Consider the following 16,747-nt stretch of genomic DNA (forward strand, 5'->3'; position numbering starts at 1 on the left):
TTCGCTGGCGGCCTGGGTTACTTGGCCAGTCGTGCATCCTCCAATCAAGTGGTAGAGACGGTGAAGACTAAATCGACGACCACTTGTGCAGTTACATACACGCGACTGTCCCTAGCCTCAACCAATATTACACAATCAATGCAGGATCCATGCCAAACATCCGGTTCAAGTACATTCGTTCATCGCATTGCAAACTCCAACCATGTTTCAACGTCAATGCCACATTGAACACTACTTACTTTAGTCCTAGGTTCGCAAGAATCAGAACTATATCACTTGGCTTCAGGCAATATTATGCTCGATTAAGCAAATCGGAAAGCCAACCTTTTGCGGCATACTACTTCCATAGAGCTTCTGTAACATATATATTTCTGATTCCTGCAACATCTCTCACTTGCACAGCCTCGTTACATTCTCGTGGCACTTGTTTGATTGCTAGTGAAGGAAGTAACGTTGATGCCCTTTAGAACGACTCAGACAAACGTCTCATCGACTCTACCATTTTTCAAGCGCATACAAGCCTGTGACTCATGTGCGAACGCATGATAAACCTTTAATAACGATGCATGGAGGCTTAGAACTCTATATACACTCGTATTCCTAAAATCAAACACACTTCTCTGTCAACACTTGATCTCGACCTCCAGCAATGCAGTTCTGATTCTGAAGATACCTATCTCTCAGGCGCGGGCTCGAAGAACCAACAGCAGCCATATTCTCCTATGTACACGATGCACTACCTATTCCAGATTGCGCCCGCCACGACCAGCTGGAAGATTAACACCAGAAACTTTCTTAGCACAGCACACTGCCAGATCCAGGACGTACTGCCAAATTAATAATTTATTCACCACAGCGAGCTTTGTATATACGGTTCCTTTGCTGAAAAGAAAATTCTATCACTTTTTGGGCGACCAAGAGAGAAAGACAGAGACATGCGCAATAAGGAAAGCCAGCTCCCAATCTCAGAACGAATGACTACTAAATCCTCAAGGGTTTTTTTTGAATAGAATACCAACACTCGAGCCCGTCGGGACATGTGTAGCAATGCAAAAGCGTACGAAGAAACCGACATCGACCTCGTTGCAGGAACCCTTTTGACCCCGGTATGCACTTTCCATCTCGTCCTATACTCCACCGTTACACACGAGTCCCGCCTAAAGTTCAAAAGAGAACTGCAACGTCATGTCCGACTGAAGGCATAAAGATCCCCCAAGTCGATCAAGTTGCCACAGCGTTCGTCCTGACTCCGCTACAACACTAATTAATCCCGTTCAAACACTCCACACGAACCAAGATGGAATAAAGAAAAACAAAGTCGAGCCAGTGAGATGCGCCACGAAGTCACAATTCGAAACGAGCATCGAAACATCAAACAAAGCGTGGGGAATGCAATCGTCAGTTCTCCCCGATCCATAGCAACTTAGGATTGCTAGTTACACACTTATTCATTCGTACCGACTCACTGTACAGCAGTGGACAAACACATCATCATCCACCCCCCACATCTCAAAACCCCAAAAGACGTTTTGAAAAGAAAAAGAAAAGAAAAGCAGAAGAGAAAGCCAATCTTCACATCCAAAAAAAAAGCTGCCCGAAAAATGGGGTCCCTTCATCGAAATTAAGTATTTACAGAAAAAGTTAAAATAACGAACGTAAGTTTCTCTATGTATATCCAAAAAAAAATCTACATCAACCATGTCTCACATACATTCTCCACCCTACCTCATTCCTCAAATTTACAACACCATCACCACCGCACCGACAATCGCACCAACCAACCCCCCAGCAGCAACCCTACCCGCCGCACCCGTAAACTGTGGCGGCGCAACCGCTGTTCCAGTGCCGTTAGTTTGGGGCAGAGGAATCGCACCAGTGGGCGCAGTAGGCATGGGTACACCAGGTGCGGACCTGGTATCAATCGCCAGACCAGCAGACGAAGAGCGAATGATAGAGGACAACATGCTCTTTGCGCTCTCAATGGGGACAGCGTCGTAAGTCGACGTGATGGTGGCTGGAGGCGCGGTGGTAGCAGGAGGAGCAGAGGCGCCAGGAGGAGGCGCGGTGACGGTTACGTATGCAGTTCCACAGTCACATGGCTCTTCTTTGTCTGCTCCGCTTCCTGAGCCTGCCTCGCCGCTCGCAGCAGGGGCGTCGACGCCTGCTTCGAGGGGGGGCTGGGTGCCATTTACAGGCTTGGTGATGGGAGAAGCGTTGATGGGGGCGCCGTCTTTGTTGCCGGCGTCGAGGACCTTGATGGATTGGAAGCTACCGGTTTTGTCGGTCCATTCGTACTCTTTGCCGGGGGAGTAGTTGATGACTTTTACGCTCTTGACCGTCATGGTGAAGGGAGCATTCTCGTAGGTGACGTTGCCGCCGGCCCATTGGCGGGTTCCTTCGTCTTTGGAGTCGCCGCCGGGCCAGTTGCCGAGGCGGACATTGCAAGGGGTTTGGGGGAAGTTTTTGCCGCCGTTTGCGTCGGCGAAGTTGAGGGTACGGATGGGCTTGTCGTCGATGATCCAGGTTAGGGCTGATGAGGTCCAGTTTAGGGCGTATTTGTGGAACTCTTTTTGGTTGTTGACCACGTCGGCTTCGATCATGCGGTCGTAGGTTGTTGTGTTACCCTGGCGGTTTTGTTAGCTTTTTCCTTTTCTTTTTCTGCAACATGCATAGTTTCAGTTGCATTTCGTTGGGAAAAATTTACCTTGCCAAAGTAGTTCATTTGCACACGGCTGTCGACGCCTCCAATCCATTCCCAGTCGACCTCATCCAAGTTGTCAGACTGGAGAACGATAGATGAAACGATGCCGGTACCCGGAGCGGCCTTCATGACAACTTCGACGTAACCGAAATGGAGATATCCTTCAGAGCCAATGGTTGGGGCATCGCCCTTCTTGGCCACGGTAAACTCGGCTCCCTCTGGTCCATAGGTGAGGTCACCTGCAGTCTGCTTCCAGCCCTTGATAGCATCCTTGCCAGCAGTGAAGTCCGTCTCCCAGGTTTGAGGCATGGCAGGGTCATTGGCGCAAGTCTTTTCCATAGGGTTGCAATCGGTGAAGGTTTGAGCAGAGGCCAAAGCGGCCAACACGCTCGCGGTGGAGTAAGTTGAGAAGCGCATTTCTGATATAGATGGAGATTCGGAATATAGGGTTTTCGGTAAAGAATGTAAGCGTTGGGGTTCGCAGCGAACGTGATCTTCACAGAAGAATCACTTGAAAGGCAAGAAAGGAGAGTTTGAGCAAGGTCGCCCTGCGTCCAAAGGAAAGTGGTTGAAGAGAATGTGTGAATGACCAAAAAAATAGGTCAAAGAATGGCGCACGAAGAAAAGACAAGGTAAGGGAATTGTAAGAAAGACAAACAGCATGCAGGAAGATCCGACCATAAAAGTCGCGAAATTATGCACGACGCAATCCCCTTGCCCAGGCATTAGTCGTCAGCCAGTCAGGCCATGCAGCCACTGGCATTCATTCATGCAGTCTCCCGATTCATCGCTGTGTAGATCTGAGTGGCCAGGCGTGACCCTGAGCCGCACTCCTGATGTGTTTCACGAGCCGTGGGGTGGATACTAGGCTGTGTCAGAAGTGCCAACCACCCGCCGCAGTCGTAGCGGCATCTCCGGCTCAGCCTATCGGACTCCAGATGTACCTGGCTAATGTTTCTGCCTCTAAGCCACCTTACCGCAACCAGTCTTTCGTCCTCTGGCACAACTATACGCGTGCGACCGACGGCGTGGCAAGCGATGCGGCGGTGCTGTGGAGATTGGGAGGCGAGGGGCCACGGAAGCTGAACCGGATTTTCCTTCCTTCCTTCGAGAATGTGCATCTGGATGTGGTGTAATGCTGCGCCGTAGATGCATCTCGTCTGACTGTATGCACAACAGGCACAAACTGCGCCATATCTGCTCCTCGGAGTGAGATGCCCAACGACGCGCATTTGGTCTTTCCTTTATGCGCTATCATCTTGGTTATGAGATCATACCTCCCTACCCCTCTGAACGAGTGACGCAGTGATCAGCTGCCCTGACGATCGCTTCTTTCTTTGTGAGGGAAGATTTTCGGATAGGCAGCCCTAGCGCTTGGGTGTTGGCTGTTGCGTTGCCAAAAGAGCCGCCCGCCGTTGCCAAGATGTGTGGCTATGTTAATCTGCTGATGGTGCTGAGCGGCTACGTTTGCCAGCGTCCTTGGACACTTTAGATCAGTATAGAGTACGCGTGGAAGCTTGTTTGTATGGTGAGGCTAGTGGTTTGTAAAAGTTGTTTGAACTTATTATCGTACTGTGATGAGGCAAGTGTGGTGTGCTTGACACACCAGAGTTGCGCAAGTACACGTGCGACCGCATGAAGCTAGGGCATTACCACATGGAGCTTCAAACGGCTTCAAACGCTATATTTGCCCAGGCTTACTTGCAGCATCGCGCAGCCGTTGTGAGATTAAATTAGAAGATGCATAGTCAGACCCCAGGAGGCCTTGTTTAGCAAGAGGATTCCTACAATAACAGATGCTCGGGTGCCACGTACTTTGTCAATCCGTATCGAACTGCTATCACCTAATCATTACGCAATATGCATGATTACGCCCTTCCCTCACGGCTTTATACTCACGCCACATGGAGCAGTATATTTGTCTCCGCCTTTTGTTGCTTGCTTCACCCTCTAGAGTCAGGATAGTCATTGGTCGTGCAAGTAGCCACGAGCCTCTTTTCTCACTGACGATATAGTTTGTACTTTGAAACTCTAAGTACATATGTAGTACAAATAACCATGAACCCGGGAAACTAGCATAACTATCCAGTTTGGCGGGCAACTTCTAGAAATCCTTCTTTATCGTATGTTTTTGTGATCTTCTCTTTGCGCTTCTGTTCCATATCACATGGTTAGTACCATTGTTGCAGATAGCGTCGCCACTCGTCGCACTGCGGATGACATACTTGGTTTCATCTGCCGATGGACTGACAGCACTGGATTCGATGTTTACCTGACTGACTCTCTATACCTAACAATAGCGTATATCTCACCAGAGCCTTGGGAAACTAACAGGGCTTCCTGGTTCGCATAGTGATGCAGTCATGTGGCAATGTTGTGCGAACAAAAGTACTCGGTTGATTGTGGCGCTGACCGCTTTAGCCCCGCGGCCACCCCGCTATTCTGCCGACAATAATTATTGCTAGTGACGCAGGGCGGCGAATATTAATTTCTGTGCACTCTCACACACACTTTTGTGCAATTTTCAGCCATGGCTACCACAAACGGAGTCGAGTTGCCGGAACAGCAAGCGCAACCAGTCCAGGACGTAGAAGAGCACCGTGCAGACGAGCAACACGAAGATGACGATATAGACGATTTGTTCGACGACGACGACGAAATTGTGCCAGAATTAATTTCTGGCGACCATGGCGACTTTACAAAGGCCTACAACCGCCAGCGAAAACTGAACGATGCCAACATACCAGACGACCACAAGCCCAAGACGAACCCTCAGAAGCCGTCGGCAAATACAAACGCTTCCATCGATGACCAAGTTGCCTCACTCGCGAAACATGCAAGCAAAATCCGGCTTACGGGGCGGATGACAGGCGCATCTGGTGGCAATGCAAGGGACAAGGACAAAGCAGATCGTGCCACGACAGAGCAGGTGTTGGATCGAAGGACGCAAATGATTCTGTTGCAACTAATCAACCGTGGCGTCATTTCCGAACTTCACGGTGTTATTTCTACTGGCAAAGAAGCAAACGTCTACCATGCTATGTCAGAGCCGTCGGAAGAAGGCGCACCCCCCGTCCATCGCGCCGTAAAGGTCTATAAGACCTCCATTCTTGTCTTCAAGGATCGTGCAAAGTACGTCGAGGGTGAGTTTAGGTTCAGACAAGGATACAACAAAAGCAACAACCGCGCTATGGTGAGAATGTGGGCAGACAAGGAGCGCAGAAATTTGGCCAGAATACATGATGCGGATATCCCCTCACCCGAGGCCTATGCCCTGCGGAACCATGTTCTGGTAATGGGCTTTGTCGGCGACCGAAAGGGCAAAGCAGCACCGCGACTCAAGGACGTACGCTTTGAGGGCTTGACCGCCGACGAGGAGGATGCGAAGTGGACCAGCCTATATGTCCAGATGATGGCCTATGTCCGGATACTGTACCAGACATGCCGCCTTGTTCACGCCGATCTGAGCGAGTACAACATCTTGTACCACGAGGGCAAGCAATGGATGATCGACGTGTCACAAGCCGTTGAGCACGATCACCCCCGTTCGCTCGAGTTTTTGCGCATGGACCTGAAGAATCTGTCTGATTTCTTCCGGTCACGCAACGTGGAGACTCTCAGCGAGCGCAAAGCATACGCATTTGTTACTGGTGCATCAGGCGCAAAGGATATGAAAAACGTATCACAGATTGAAGACACAATCCGCGAACTGCTCAATACAAGACCTTTGACCGAGGAAGAGAAGAAAAAGGAAGACGAGGATGATGAGGTTTTCCACAACCAGTATATCCCACAAACGCTCGACCAAGTCTACGACATTGAGCGTGATGCTGAGCTGGTTAACGCCGGCGCTGGTTCCGATCTACCGTACCAGGCTCTTCTGGCCGACAAGGTCGTCAACAACGCGTCTGATGGGTCGCATACGGATGCTGATACCGATGACGGAAGCTCAGACACGTCCGAGGTTGACCAGAGTATCTTTGAAAAGGGCCCCAGCCGTGGCAAGAAGCACCTTGACCACGATGAAAAGGTAGCGCATAAGAAGGCGATTAAAGAAGAGAAGCGTGAGAAACGGAAAGAAAAAATGCCTAAGCATATGAAGAAGAAACTCGTAAGCTCAGGCAGCCGGAAGAAGTGAGTTTGAATTGCACAAAGGGCTTTTGGCGTTATGTGTGGCGCATTTTAACGTTGCGAATGCTGCGCACCAAAAAGAGACTGTCTGGCTTCGTAGGCCGTACAGTTCAACATGCCCGCATTTCCCTCCAGACGCCGAGTCTTCTCTACAACATGTTCTTTCTCCACGCCCGCGTGCCCAGTCTCTCAATCTCCGGCACTTCCACTGGACCGCGAACATCATCATCCTCCAACGCCTCCACCACTGCTTCACCAACAAGATCGGCTTTCAGAGGCTTTATACCCCCCGCGCCCATCAACCACGTCAATCGACCTCCGACTGCGCTGTTGATCATGCTCGCTACACCACCAGCCGCCGCAATGGGGAGTGTAAAAGTCCGACTACTATCGTACATGAAGGGCGCCCGAATGAAAATCGATCGCATAGTGGGAAATGTCGTGGAAATCAGAGACTCGGCCTCGCGTTTCGTAGTGATGTAGCGTGCAGGAAGGATCGGTGTACCCGCCGCAGCAGAAATGTAAACGAAGTTCGGTACCTTTCGCGTCGATGCTTCTTGAGCTAGGGAAACAGCTGTTTTTTTGCCATCTAGTTAGCTCCTCACATATACCATGACAAAATAAAAGCATTGCAGACTTTCAACAAGGCCGAAAAGAATTCCCACTTACCTGTATCTCTATTCATGACTTCATACGTCAACTGTCCATCCTTCTCCTGTGGCTCCAACTTCTCGCCTTGTTTCCGCGCCAGCGGATTCTGCGTCCCAGCTTTCGTGCGACTAAATGCTCTCTGCAGCCCTTTTATCGGACTCTCGCGTCCGCTGATGACGCCTTTGTAGTCGGCCTCGAGCAGGATACCCATGCTGTGTATGACGGCGTCTGCGCCTTCAAGGTGCTGCGTGTACGATGCCGGGTCCAGTATGTCGCCTTTTTGCCACGAGATCTTTTCGGCCCAGTCTGGGGGTGTGGGAGAGGAGGAGACGGAGGACCAGTGGGGGGTGCCGGAACGGCTAGAGAAAGTTAGGGATATGTGTGGAAGGGGGGACGATGGATGGGGAGGGGTTTTTTTTACGATATTGAGGTTACGGTCCAGCCTCTGTGGGCGGCGGCTTTGCATATGCGGCTTCCTGGGGGAATGTGTTAGCTTAGTGTTGGGCGGTGTTGTTGTATGCTTCGTGCGAAATAAATAATTAGGGATGCTGGTCAATTGCGTACCTAGGAACCCGTTACCACCACATACGACGAGCTTCCTTTTTGCTGCTGCTGTGGAAGCCATTGTTGTAATTGTACTTCACGCCGAATTACGCGGGTTTCGGAGCTATATGCAATTGGTAGTTGGTGAAGAGTAGCTTCGTGTTGTGGATGTCTGGAAGTCTGGAAGTGTTGGTGTTTGTGGTGGAGATGCGTGATCGGAAGCTTCTAGTGCTGATGTCATTCGGGTTCGCGTGAGTCGCGTAGGGCTAAGCAGGGGTGTGCGGAGGTGCTTGGGACCTCCGCGACCTGCGGGTGGACGCGTCTCCGTTGGTACTCTCTATATACTTAAGGACTAAAACATTTCCTTATCCATGGCGATTTGTTTAGTTGGGTGGCTTATTTCGGGAGGACATAATGGCCACTGCGTTTTACCATGGTCCTTCACGTACCATAATTTGTGTCGTCATGACCTTGTGATGCTAGTGCCAAAAGCACCCTCTTTAATAGCTTCCAGTGCATGCAGTACTCTAAATAACTTCTTTACATTTCATATAATATATCATATCTACTGTCGTACTTCCGCTTGTAACGAACAAATGATGGCATTACGCAACTTATTCAAAAACGATCTCGTCCTCGTCAGCACAAATCTCGCAGTGGTAGCTGGCGTCGCGACACTGCTAGGTAACACAGCATTCCGTATATAAATCTTGGGCCTGCTGTTCGAATACTAAAAGAGTGCCCTAGGATCGAGAGTTGAAAAGAAATTAGACCGTATGGAGGAAGAGCAGGAAGCAAGGTTGGACGAGATTGAGGGGACGATACGTGGGCATATTGGACTGATTGAGGATTCGCTGGATAGAATTGAAGGAAAGCCAAATGCTGGCAAACAGGACAAATTGTATAATCAGAGGACGAGAGATGCAAAGAGAGGTGAAGGTAGGAAGTGAGATCACCGTCACGTCCGAGGGACCCGTTGTTTTGCGCAAGGATGTATTACTTTCTTCTTCGAGACGATCTTTGCATTTAGTACCTCTTTCCTGTAGATTGTGAGGGATACTATCCCTCCATGTGTGGCGGAAAACCCTGTGTGGCGGCATGCCGGCATTGCTTCCACTCTAACAAAGCCAAACGCAGCGGAGAGATCCAGAGAATCTTGGGATAGATTCCTTAGCGTCATAGATCTCTTGGTACTTTATCTCGTCGCCTATAAATTCCTGCTTGACTAGCAATACCACAGCTCGCCGCCAGCATACCCTGCAGCCCCGTCTCGGACAGCCTCGGACGCGCTCAAGGTTTGACGTATGTGTTTAAGAGTTTACCAAGCTATACAAAGACGCACAAAGAGTGTATCCCGAGCGAGATACTACGGCATCCTAGGTCGCGGTGCTGTTGCGCAAGTCTGTTGCTCTACAGAGCAGGATTGACAACTAAGGCGCGCTAATTACAAGACGTACAGAAATGCCGCACGGGGCTTAGCGGTATTCTACCCGCACTGATACTAGAAACTAAGAAACGCTACACGCCCTGAAAGGCACCCTAGACACATTGTGTGCCTATACACTGTCGTGGCACAGTTGCGATACTGGGGAGGAAGCCATAGAAACCGCCGCGTTTGACGCAATACCCATTCGCCTTTTACTGTAGCATATGGCAGTTCTTGGGCTGGAAGGGCGGATACAATAGCGATAAGATCTAACGGTAGGGGGATATCCCCTTTGTCTGTGCGAAGGATCCGGCCATCTGGCGAAAATGCGATGCGAAAGATAGGTGAAGGCTGGCCTTCTAGCACGGTATGACACTGGCCCGTCGTTGTCTCCCATACCCGCACTGTGCTGTCCCCGGATGCTGAGGCGACCAGCTGCCCGTCTGGCGAGAACACCACCGCGTTGACCTCTTGTGAATGGCCCTCCAGCACGCTGCGACAGTGGCCCGTCGCTGTCCCCCACACCCGCACTGTGCTGTCCCCGGATGCTGAAGCGACTAGCTGCCCGTCTGGCGAGAACACCACCGCGCTGACCCAACCTGAATGGCCCTCCAGGACGCTGCGACAGTGGCCCGTCGCTGTCTCCCATACCCGCACTGTGCTGTCGTTGGATGCTGAGGCGACTAGATGCCCGTCTGGCGAGAACACCACCGCCCTGACCTCTCGTGAATGGCCCTCCAGCACACTCCGGCATGCGTCCCACTCTACGTCTCTCCCGGAAATCACTCTCACTGCCTGTGGTACCTGTTCAATAAACACCTTTCGCACAACGCTTGACTCGGGCGAGAAGAGAAGGGCTGAAGAATATATCTGGAGGGGGGCCTTAGCTAGTATTAGTACGAATCGCAGCACAAACCGGACGGCATCGTGAAGGAACTTAGCAACGACACTATCAGACGACTACACTTAGGTTAGCATGAAACACGATAATTACTTAGATAGGAATGCTCTACCTTCGCTAGCGCCTGTAGCCTTGCTAGTAGTCGCACGCATAGACTCGTTTCGTCGAGTAGGCTCATAGCCTCAAGCCAGTGAAGAAGGTGTTTCTCGAGGAAGTGGTGCGTGGCGTCTCCGTCTTTAACACTACACCCGCTGCGCTCGAGATGGTCGACCCAGTAGCGGCACGCGTACTGCAGCTCAGGCGGCAGGTTACGATCAACTGTCTCTTCGTCGATCTCTTTCCGTAAAACTCCAGGATTTGAGAGATTGCACATATCCTGTCGAAGGCCACTAGGCGTAGACATGAGCTCTAGGCAGCGAGACGCCAGCCTCTCGTGCGTACCGCTTTTCTCTACCCAGAAGCTATCGTCGTTGCATCTCTTCCTATTGAGTAAAAAGTCGCGGAACGAGGGGTGATGCAATCGCACTGGCCAGTTTGGGTCTTGTGGGACATCTACAATCGAGTGTAGCTCATATAGCGTTCGATGCACATCCTCTACAGGAACACGTAGTAGCTGAGCTAGTGAAGAAGTAGAAAGCAGCGATTGTAGAAGCACAATCGCCCCAAGTGTCTCTCTAATTAGCGTGTACCATCTCTTCCTTTCCTGTTTCCTGTATCTGCGAACAGGGCTCCTAAGCACTGTAAGGTATATGCTGTCTAATCGCTGTTCGGGCAGAATCTCGAAGTGCTCGTCTGTGCCAGAGTCGCTAGATGAGCTGTTGTTTGCCGAACTGCTGTCTATAGAGGAGCTGTCCTTAAGAACAGCACGCAGTCGGTCAGCAGCGAACGGTCCGCCTTCTTGGATGAAGCGACAGGCAGTAGCAGCCCAGATAAACAGGCCGCACGCACTCTGCACTAACCGTCCAATAGTCTCTACACCTGGCCAACCGTCCGCCTGGTTACATTCTTTTGCGATGATCCTAAGATAGTGCTCAAGGAATAGTCCTATATCGTGGTTAACGATTGATGGCGAGATGTTGTGCAGCACGACATCCTTGTGCTCTGAGTCCGCTATCTTCCCAAACCCATGTCGGATTGGCACCTCTGGCCTGCTTATCAGCAACACCCGCAGCCGGGCGCCTGTCAACGACGACCGCACCTCAGCCAGCAGCTGCACGATAATGCGGATGTTGCTATCGTTGTCACACTCGTCGAGCGCATCAACGACTATGATATATGTTCTTTGCCCCGCTTCTAGTCCGTGCAGCTTCGACAACGGGCGGAGAACGAGGTGCTGCCACTGGTCGCGTAGAGACTGGCTAGCAATGTCGTCGCGCTCTACAACTGCGTCGCTGATGCGCTGCTTCAATGCTGGCACATTGCGCGCAAGCTGCACCGCAAGGCTCGTCACGAACCTACCTGCGTGGCCGACGTCGCCGCCGCCGCGCGAGAAGAAGAAGCTGGCTGCCAGACGCTGCTTGTCGTAGTAGCTGCGCGCCACCGTCCGCGCGATCGTCGACTTGCCTGTGCCCGCCAGGCCGCTCAGCCAGAAGATGCACCGCTCGTCTTGCCCGTCTGCCCAGCTGTATATCTCTTGTAGCAGATCGACGCGCGTGTCAGCGAGACATATAGGCTCGTGCTGCTTGGCGTACGAGTTAAAGGGCGCATCTTCGGCGCGCGGGAGACGGTCGAGTGTGTTCTCAAGTCCTGTTTGACGTGTCTGCTTAGCGCGTGCAATGTCTACTGGACGGCTTGACGGTCCTCGGACGGTCCCGCGACGTACCAATGTGGATAGAGCCGTTGATATTATTAGCTTGGACGCTCTTGTATGCGTTGCCGAACGCTATGTTGGATGTCGTAGAGACCATGGCATCGCTGTAGAAGACTGCACCATTAGTAGTGTGTCAATGATAGAATCTACGGTAATGGCCTGCAGTGATGGCCTGCGGTAATGGTCTGCGGCACAGCACCTCCTCGGCCTCAGCCTGGCGGCTATGCATCCCGCAGCCTGACGACTTCGAGCAGCCACTTGTGGGGTCCAAGGCTGGGGCCAAGCACACGCATGCGCTTGGTTGCTTATCTTTTTGAAAATATTCTTGCAATAAATGTATTGGTAACTACTAGTTGTTATCTAAATACTTTTAAAACAGGCGTTAGTAGAGAATAGTGCAGTGTCACGCGTGCGTTCAAGCTCGAGCGAGTCATGCTTGGTTCTAGCTACACGCCTAAGCTATGTTGACAGTATAAAGAACTAACGTCAGCGCTTACAGAATACTACTAGTCTGCTTTTAGTATCTGCATACGACTCGTAGGTAGCGCGCTCTAGTGCTGCACTGCTCTTTAAACCTGCACTACAACGCCCCTAGATGATATATTGCAGCGTGATGCTCGGGATAGACTCCTTATATATATTTAAATAGTTTGACAGACTCTTAGATATATGCACAAGACATCTAGCGCATCCGAGGCTGACCGAGCCAGGATTGCTACACATGCCAGTAGCGAATTATGGTATTGCTGGCCACGAAAGCATTTCCTTGCAAAGGGACGAAGCGCAGGGGATATTAAGAAATCAAAGTCTCTATCCCGAGATTATGTACGCTCCTGAACTGTGGCTGCGTCTGTTGTGGGTAAGAGTATGGCTGGCATGCCGGCACACAGGGTTTTCCGCCACACGTGGAGGGATAGTACTATCTCAGTCGTTTGGACGATACTAATGACTGATCACGTGATACACGCCAAAACCATACTGCAGCGAGGATTCGCTATTGATTGTCTATCTAACTACCAATTCACTTGTCAACTGCTTAAATGAAGCATATTCAATAGTGTACCTTGTCATCCCAGGGTCATTTGCCAAGAACATAGTTTTCTTTCAAGCCTCCTTTGGTATCCTCCTGATCATGAGCGGTTTATCTCTTGGTTCCATCACAACATTTCCAAATTCAACCATCTTGTACCTAGCCTCTATTCCCGTGACATCTCCTGGCATTTTGATCTCGTAGTTCTCGATCAGTCTGGCAAGGGTGATCTTGAGCAGGTTATGCGCATAGAATCTACCAGGGCAGACATGGTTGTCATAACCCCATCTGAACTCAGTTTCATTTGCAATCAACCATCGGTGCTGAGGTTTATCCTTTTGTGCGCTCATCTCGCGTAGTTTGTAGTGTCGGAATCCGTCAAAAGTTTCAAATTCGCGATCTGTGACGAGTGGGTTTACAATAACGATAGCTACGCCTGGAGGTAGGTACTGTCCATTGGAGAGAGTGTAGCCTTTGCGGACTCGTCGGAAATATGGCTCTATTTATGTTTTAGCTTTTCTCAAGAAGCATGCATAGTAACGTACCTATGATGACCGGGAAATGCATGCCAACCTCCTTGAAATAACTGTCCAGTTTTCCGAACTCCTTCATCGCGCTGACTGGAATCGATCCATCGGCGTTCAAGGTGTTTCGAATTTCTTCCCTGAGCGGCTCAATATACTCAGGGGTTACCGCTAGCGTATGCAAGATGGCAATAAGTGTTTGCATAGATGCATTGATAGTTCCCAAGATGAGAAGGACTTGCGCAGCTGTACAGTCTTCCAACGTGTCTTTTGACCTGTCAGTTCGATTGAGAAGCCATTGCATCATGTCATCAGGTGGGTCCCAGTTCGGGTCCTTCATCTTAGCCTCTCGCTCTTCCATAACGCGCTTGACATAGTTTCTTAGTTTTCTCCTTGTCTCAAGAAGGCGTTTGACCTCCGGTAGTCGAGGAGCTAGGAAAGGTCTGAGCCACACTCGTGTAACTTTAATCGCTTTTGTAGCTTCGCCTAGGTGAACAGTAAAGTTCTTTGTGCAATCAAGATAGCCTTGTTCATTAGCAACACTGGACCCAATGAACAAGTGAGCCGAGACTTTTGCGACGATATCCAGAGCTGTTTCTGATGCGTTGATTTCCGTCCACTCGTTGTGGGATGGAAGGTATGTCTCCAGCGCTGCATCGACCTCCTCACAGATCTTAGAGGTGATATTCGCTACTTATGTTAGCATTCTATAAATGATGAAGAAAAATCATACTTACTTAGCTTGGGTGTAAGATCCCTCTTGATTGTATCGACAACTTGTGGTAGAAATGCAATGTCCACATAAGTGTAGGTTTCTTCTAAACCCTAAAACCGGTTTAATGACCAAATCTATTATTTTGCACAAGCTACGTACTTTTGAAAACATATCATAGAAAGACAGAACCTCTTCAGGAGCTTTCCGAAGCTCAGATAACATGGAAAACGGGAGGACGATTTGCACCTCTACGATAGTTTAGTCATTGAACCACAGTCTCAGCGCATATTGCATATCGTCTAAAGTTTGCATCCTGTAAGCCAATCCTCTAAACTAGTGACATGTTAGCGAAAAACGAGGTCCTTTCCGAGTGAGATACCTTCTGATGGCCATCCTTATAGAGGGCTTTTGCTCCAGCTAGAAACTTTGCTCGTCGTTCCTCATTACTTAGATGCTCTAGAATGATTGGGAACTTCGCCATCTGGGACTTGTATCTGAAACGCTGGAAGTACACAGAACCTGTGACGATGAAAGCAGCAACCACTACTGACAGTGGGATTTGTCGCAACAAGGCATAGCCAGAAAGGGCCAACCCGGTCGCTTTGGAGTCTGTAGCATCAGGCTCCATCTTTCAAAGGAACTAAGGATAGCTGAATCTAAGAAGTGTTTTTGTGATGAAACTATGAGACAACACAAATTCACTAAGGGTAAAGCCGATTTATGTTAAAAAATGCTTTCTGCATCAGGTGGAGTGAGAACTCTCCAAGTCAGTGCCACCGAGCTTGTGAATACAAGAAGAAAAGAATCCTCCAACCTTATTTGCTCAGATATCTCATCCCTGAGTTTTCTACTGCTTGGTATGCTAGACCACATCGAGAAGTTGGGGTTGAGAGCACAAGGCATACGTGTCTCATCTTCCGGGCTGTGCTCAATAGCCCACATGGCATCGTGACGAGAACCTTTACCGAAAGATAGCGATCGCGCTTGGGAAAGATGTTTATCGCCGAATCTTGCATTGAAAACCCACTGATGTCTAATTTGGGCAACTGGTCGGGCCGTTCCTATTCGTCCCGGCGGCGGCTTGGTATTCGATGGATTGCATGCAGCTTCACCATTAAGTCGAACCATAATCCATGGTGCAATCGAGCTCACATCGCTCGATCGATGTCTCCCGATTTAATTTACATCTTGCGATGACGCTTGGCTTCGGATACGGAGCAGTGATAGGAGGCACATATTCATCTAGATCGCAGTATAGAACTGTCGCGATACTTGTCACTCAATTCGCCATCAAAGCAGCAAATATTGCGGTTTTTGCCTCCCCTGAGTAGCCTATGAAGACCATTGACGCAATACCAAAAAGCCCTATCACTATAAACACCTCGTCCAATATATAAGGTATGGTTCTTAGCAGTGGAACTATAACTAACTGCAAACCGACTTTTCTCTCAATGAATACTCTTCTAACCTACACATGGTGAGGAACTAAGCGCGCTAGTAATTATGGTACTACATGCTGTAACTACAATCTGATTGCACTGCACCAAGAATATGCTGCAATTTTAATTACGTACTGTTCGGTGTTCGATGTGGGCATATGGTACTTGGCTGGGCGCTGGGTGGCTCGGCATGCCGGCCGGGCATGGTACATAGCATCCGCCCGGGCATTAATTACCCTGGTCGAGCTTGCCGGACAGTTCCGCTACCACCGGCAAGCGGGTTCTGGAGTACCATGCTTGAGGAGTAACCCACTAGTGTGTCCACACTCTCGGCACACTAGCCTCATGTAACTTCTTCGGGACATTTACACACGTGTGGGTAGGGGTTCAGTTTGACAGTCTAAGCGTACCCGTACAAGCCTTCAATAGACGTTATTCGAATCGATCAAAACTTACAAATCACTATGTATCGTAACATTACGTCACAGCGTTAAAATACTATAAGGCCAAGGCCCCGTGTGTCCGCATGTTCTGTGGGGAGACGCAAGAAACAGTAGTCATAAAAAGATGCTATCTGGGTTCCAACAAGCCAAGCAAAATATACACGACCTTTTACTAGGTAAGCCCTTGAACAACTCAGCGCCTGATGACATCTGATGCTCCTATATCCGGCACCGCAAGAAGTTTTCCTCTGAGTACAATTCGGCACAACTGTTCTAGCGTGATTTCTAGCGGGCTAATACTATTAGAAATACGTAGTGACGATCCATAAAACACAGCGACTTTCCCGATCCTGAGGAGTCTCCCAAGTCCCTCGGCACTAGGCGACAATGAAGGAGCACATCGCCACATCAGCTTATGACCGATAGGTCTTTT

At 49.9% G+C, this 16,747-nt stretch overlaps 7 protein-coding genes across 7 annotated transcripts; 2 read left to right on the forward strand and 5 right to left on the reverse strand.

The window, feature by feature from the left end:
• Positions 1–757: 757 nt before the first annotated feature.
• Positions 758–1,156, reverse strand: COCSADRAFT_330637 (uncharacterized protein). The gene has a single exon (XM_007702540.1). The coding sequence runs from the start codon at positions 1,073–1,075 to the stop codon at positions 848–850; it is 228 nt and encodes a 75-aa protein (XP_007700730.1). The 5' UTR covers positions 1,076–1,156; the 3' UTR covers positions 758–847.
• Positions 1,157–1,384: 228 nt separating this feature from the next.
• Positions 1,385–3,492, reverse strand: COCSADRAFT_190893 (glycoside hydrolase family 16 protein). Its single transcript, XM_007702541.1, has 2 exons — positions 2,705–3,492; positions 1,385–2,624 (listed from the first exon to the last, which is right to left on the reverse strand). The coding sequence occupies exons 1-2, from the start codon at positions 3,116–3,118 to the stop codon at positions 1,740–1,742; spliced, it is 1,299 nt and encodes a 432-aa protein (XP_007700731.1). The 5' UTR covers positions 3,119–3,492; the 3' UTR covers positions 1,385–1,739.
• A 1,707-nt stretch (positions 3,493–5,199) lies between these two features.
• Positions 5,200–6,910, forward strand: COCSADRAFT_330648 (uncharacterized protein). Its single transcript, XM_007702542.1, has one exon. The coding sequence runs from the start codon at positions 5,232–5,234 to the stop codon at positions 6,837–6,839; it is 1,608 nt and encodes a 535-aa protein (XP_007700732.1). The 5' UTR covers positions 5,200–5,231; the 3' UTR covers positions 6,840–6,910.
• A 71-nt stretch (positions 6,911–6,981) lies between these two features.
• COCSADRAFT_143989 (uncharacterized protein) lies at positions 6,982–8,188 on the reverse strand (the record flags this gene model as incomplete). The annotated part of the gene is made up of 4 exons (XM_007702543.1): positions 8,048–8,188; positions 7,905–7,959; positions 7,502–7,842; positions 6,982–7,421 (listed from the first exon to the last, which is right to left on the reverse strand). The coding sequence occupies exons 1-4, from the start codon at positions 8,106–8,108 to the stop codon at positions 6,982–6,984; spliced, it is 897 nt and encodes a 298-aa protein (XP_007700733.1). The 5' UTR covers positions 8,109–8,188.
• Positions 8,189–8,474: 286 nt separating this feature from the next.
• On the forward strand, positions 8,475–9,286 carry COCSADRAFT_37465 (uncharacterized protein). Its single transcript, XM_007702241.1, has 2 exons — positions 8,475–8,710; positions 8,774–9,286. The coding sequence occupies exons 1-2, from the start codon at positions 8,626–8,628 to the stop codon at positions 8,974–8,976; spliced, it is 288 nt and encodes a 95-aa protein (XP_007700431.1). The 5' UTR covers positions 8,475–8,625; the 3' UTR covers positions 8,977–9,286.
• Positions 9,287–9,313: 27 nt separating this feature from the next.
• On the reverse strand, positions 9,314–12,331 carry COCSADRAFT_37466 (uncharacterized protein). The gene is made up of 3 exons (XM_007702242.1): positions 12,176–12,331; positions 10,466–12,099; positions 9,314–10,412 (listed from the first exon to the last, which is right to left on the reverse strand). The coding sequence occupies exons 1-3, from the start codon at positions 12,258–12,260 to the stop codon at positions 9,528–9,530; spliced, it is 2,604 nt and encodes an 867-aa protein (XP_007700432.1). The 5' UTR covers positions 12,261–12,331; the 3' UTR covers positions 9,314–9,527.
• Positions 12,332–13,267: 936 nt separating this feature from the next.
• Positions 13,268–15,060, reverse strand: COCSADRAFT_27024 (uncharacterized protein; the record flags this gene model as incomplete). The annotated part of the gene is made up of 5 exons (XM_007702151.1): positions 13,268–13,692; positions 13,739–14,407; positions 14,455–14,542; positions 14,592–14,678; positions 14,812–15,060. 5 exons carry the CDS (start codon positions 15,058–15,060, stop codon positions 13,268–13,270), a joined length of 1,518 nt encoding a protein of 505 aa, XP_007700341.1.
• Between the last annotated feature and the right edge of the window lie 1,687 nt (positions 15,061–16,747).

The sequence above is a fragment of the Bipolaris sorokiniana genome (assembly GCF_000338995.1).
Source record: "Bipolaris sorokiniana ND90Pr unplaced genomic scaffold COCSAscaffold_8, whole genome shotgun sequence".
Taxonomy (NCBI): domain Eukaryota; kingdom Fungi; phylum Ascomycota; class Dothideomycetes; order Pleosporales; family Pleosporaceae; genus Bipolaris; species Bipolaris sorokiniana.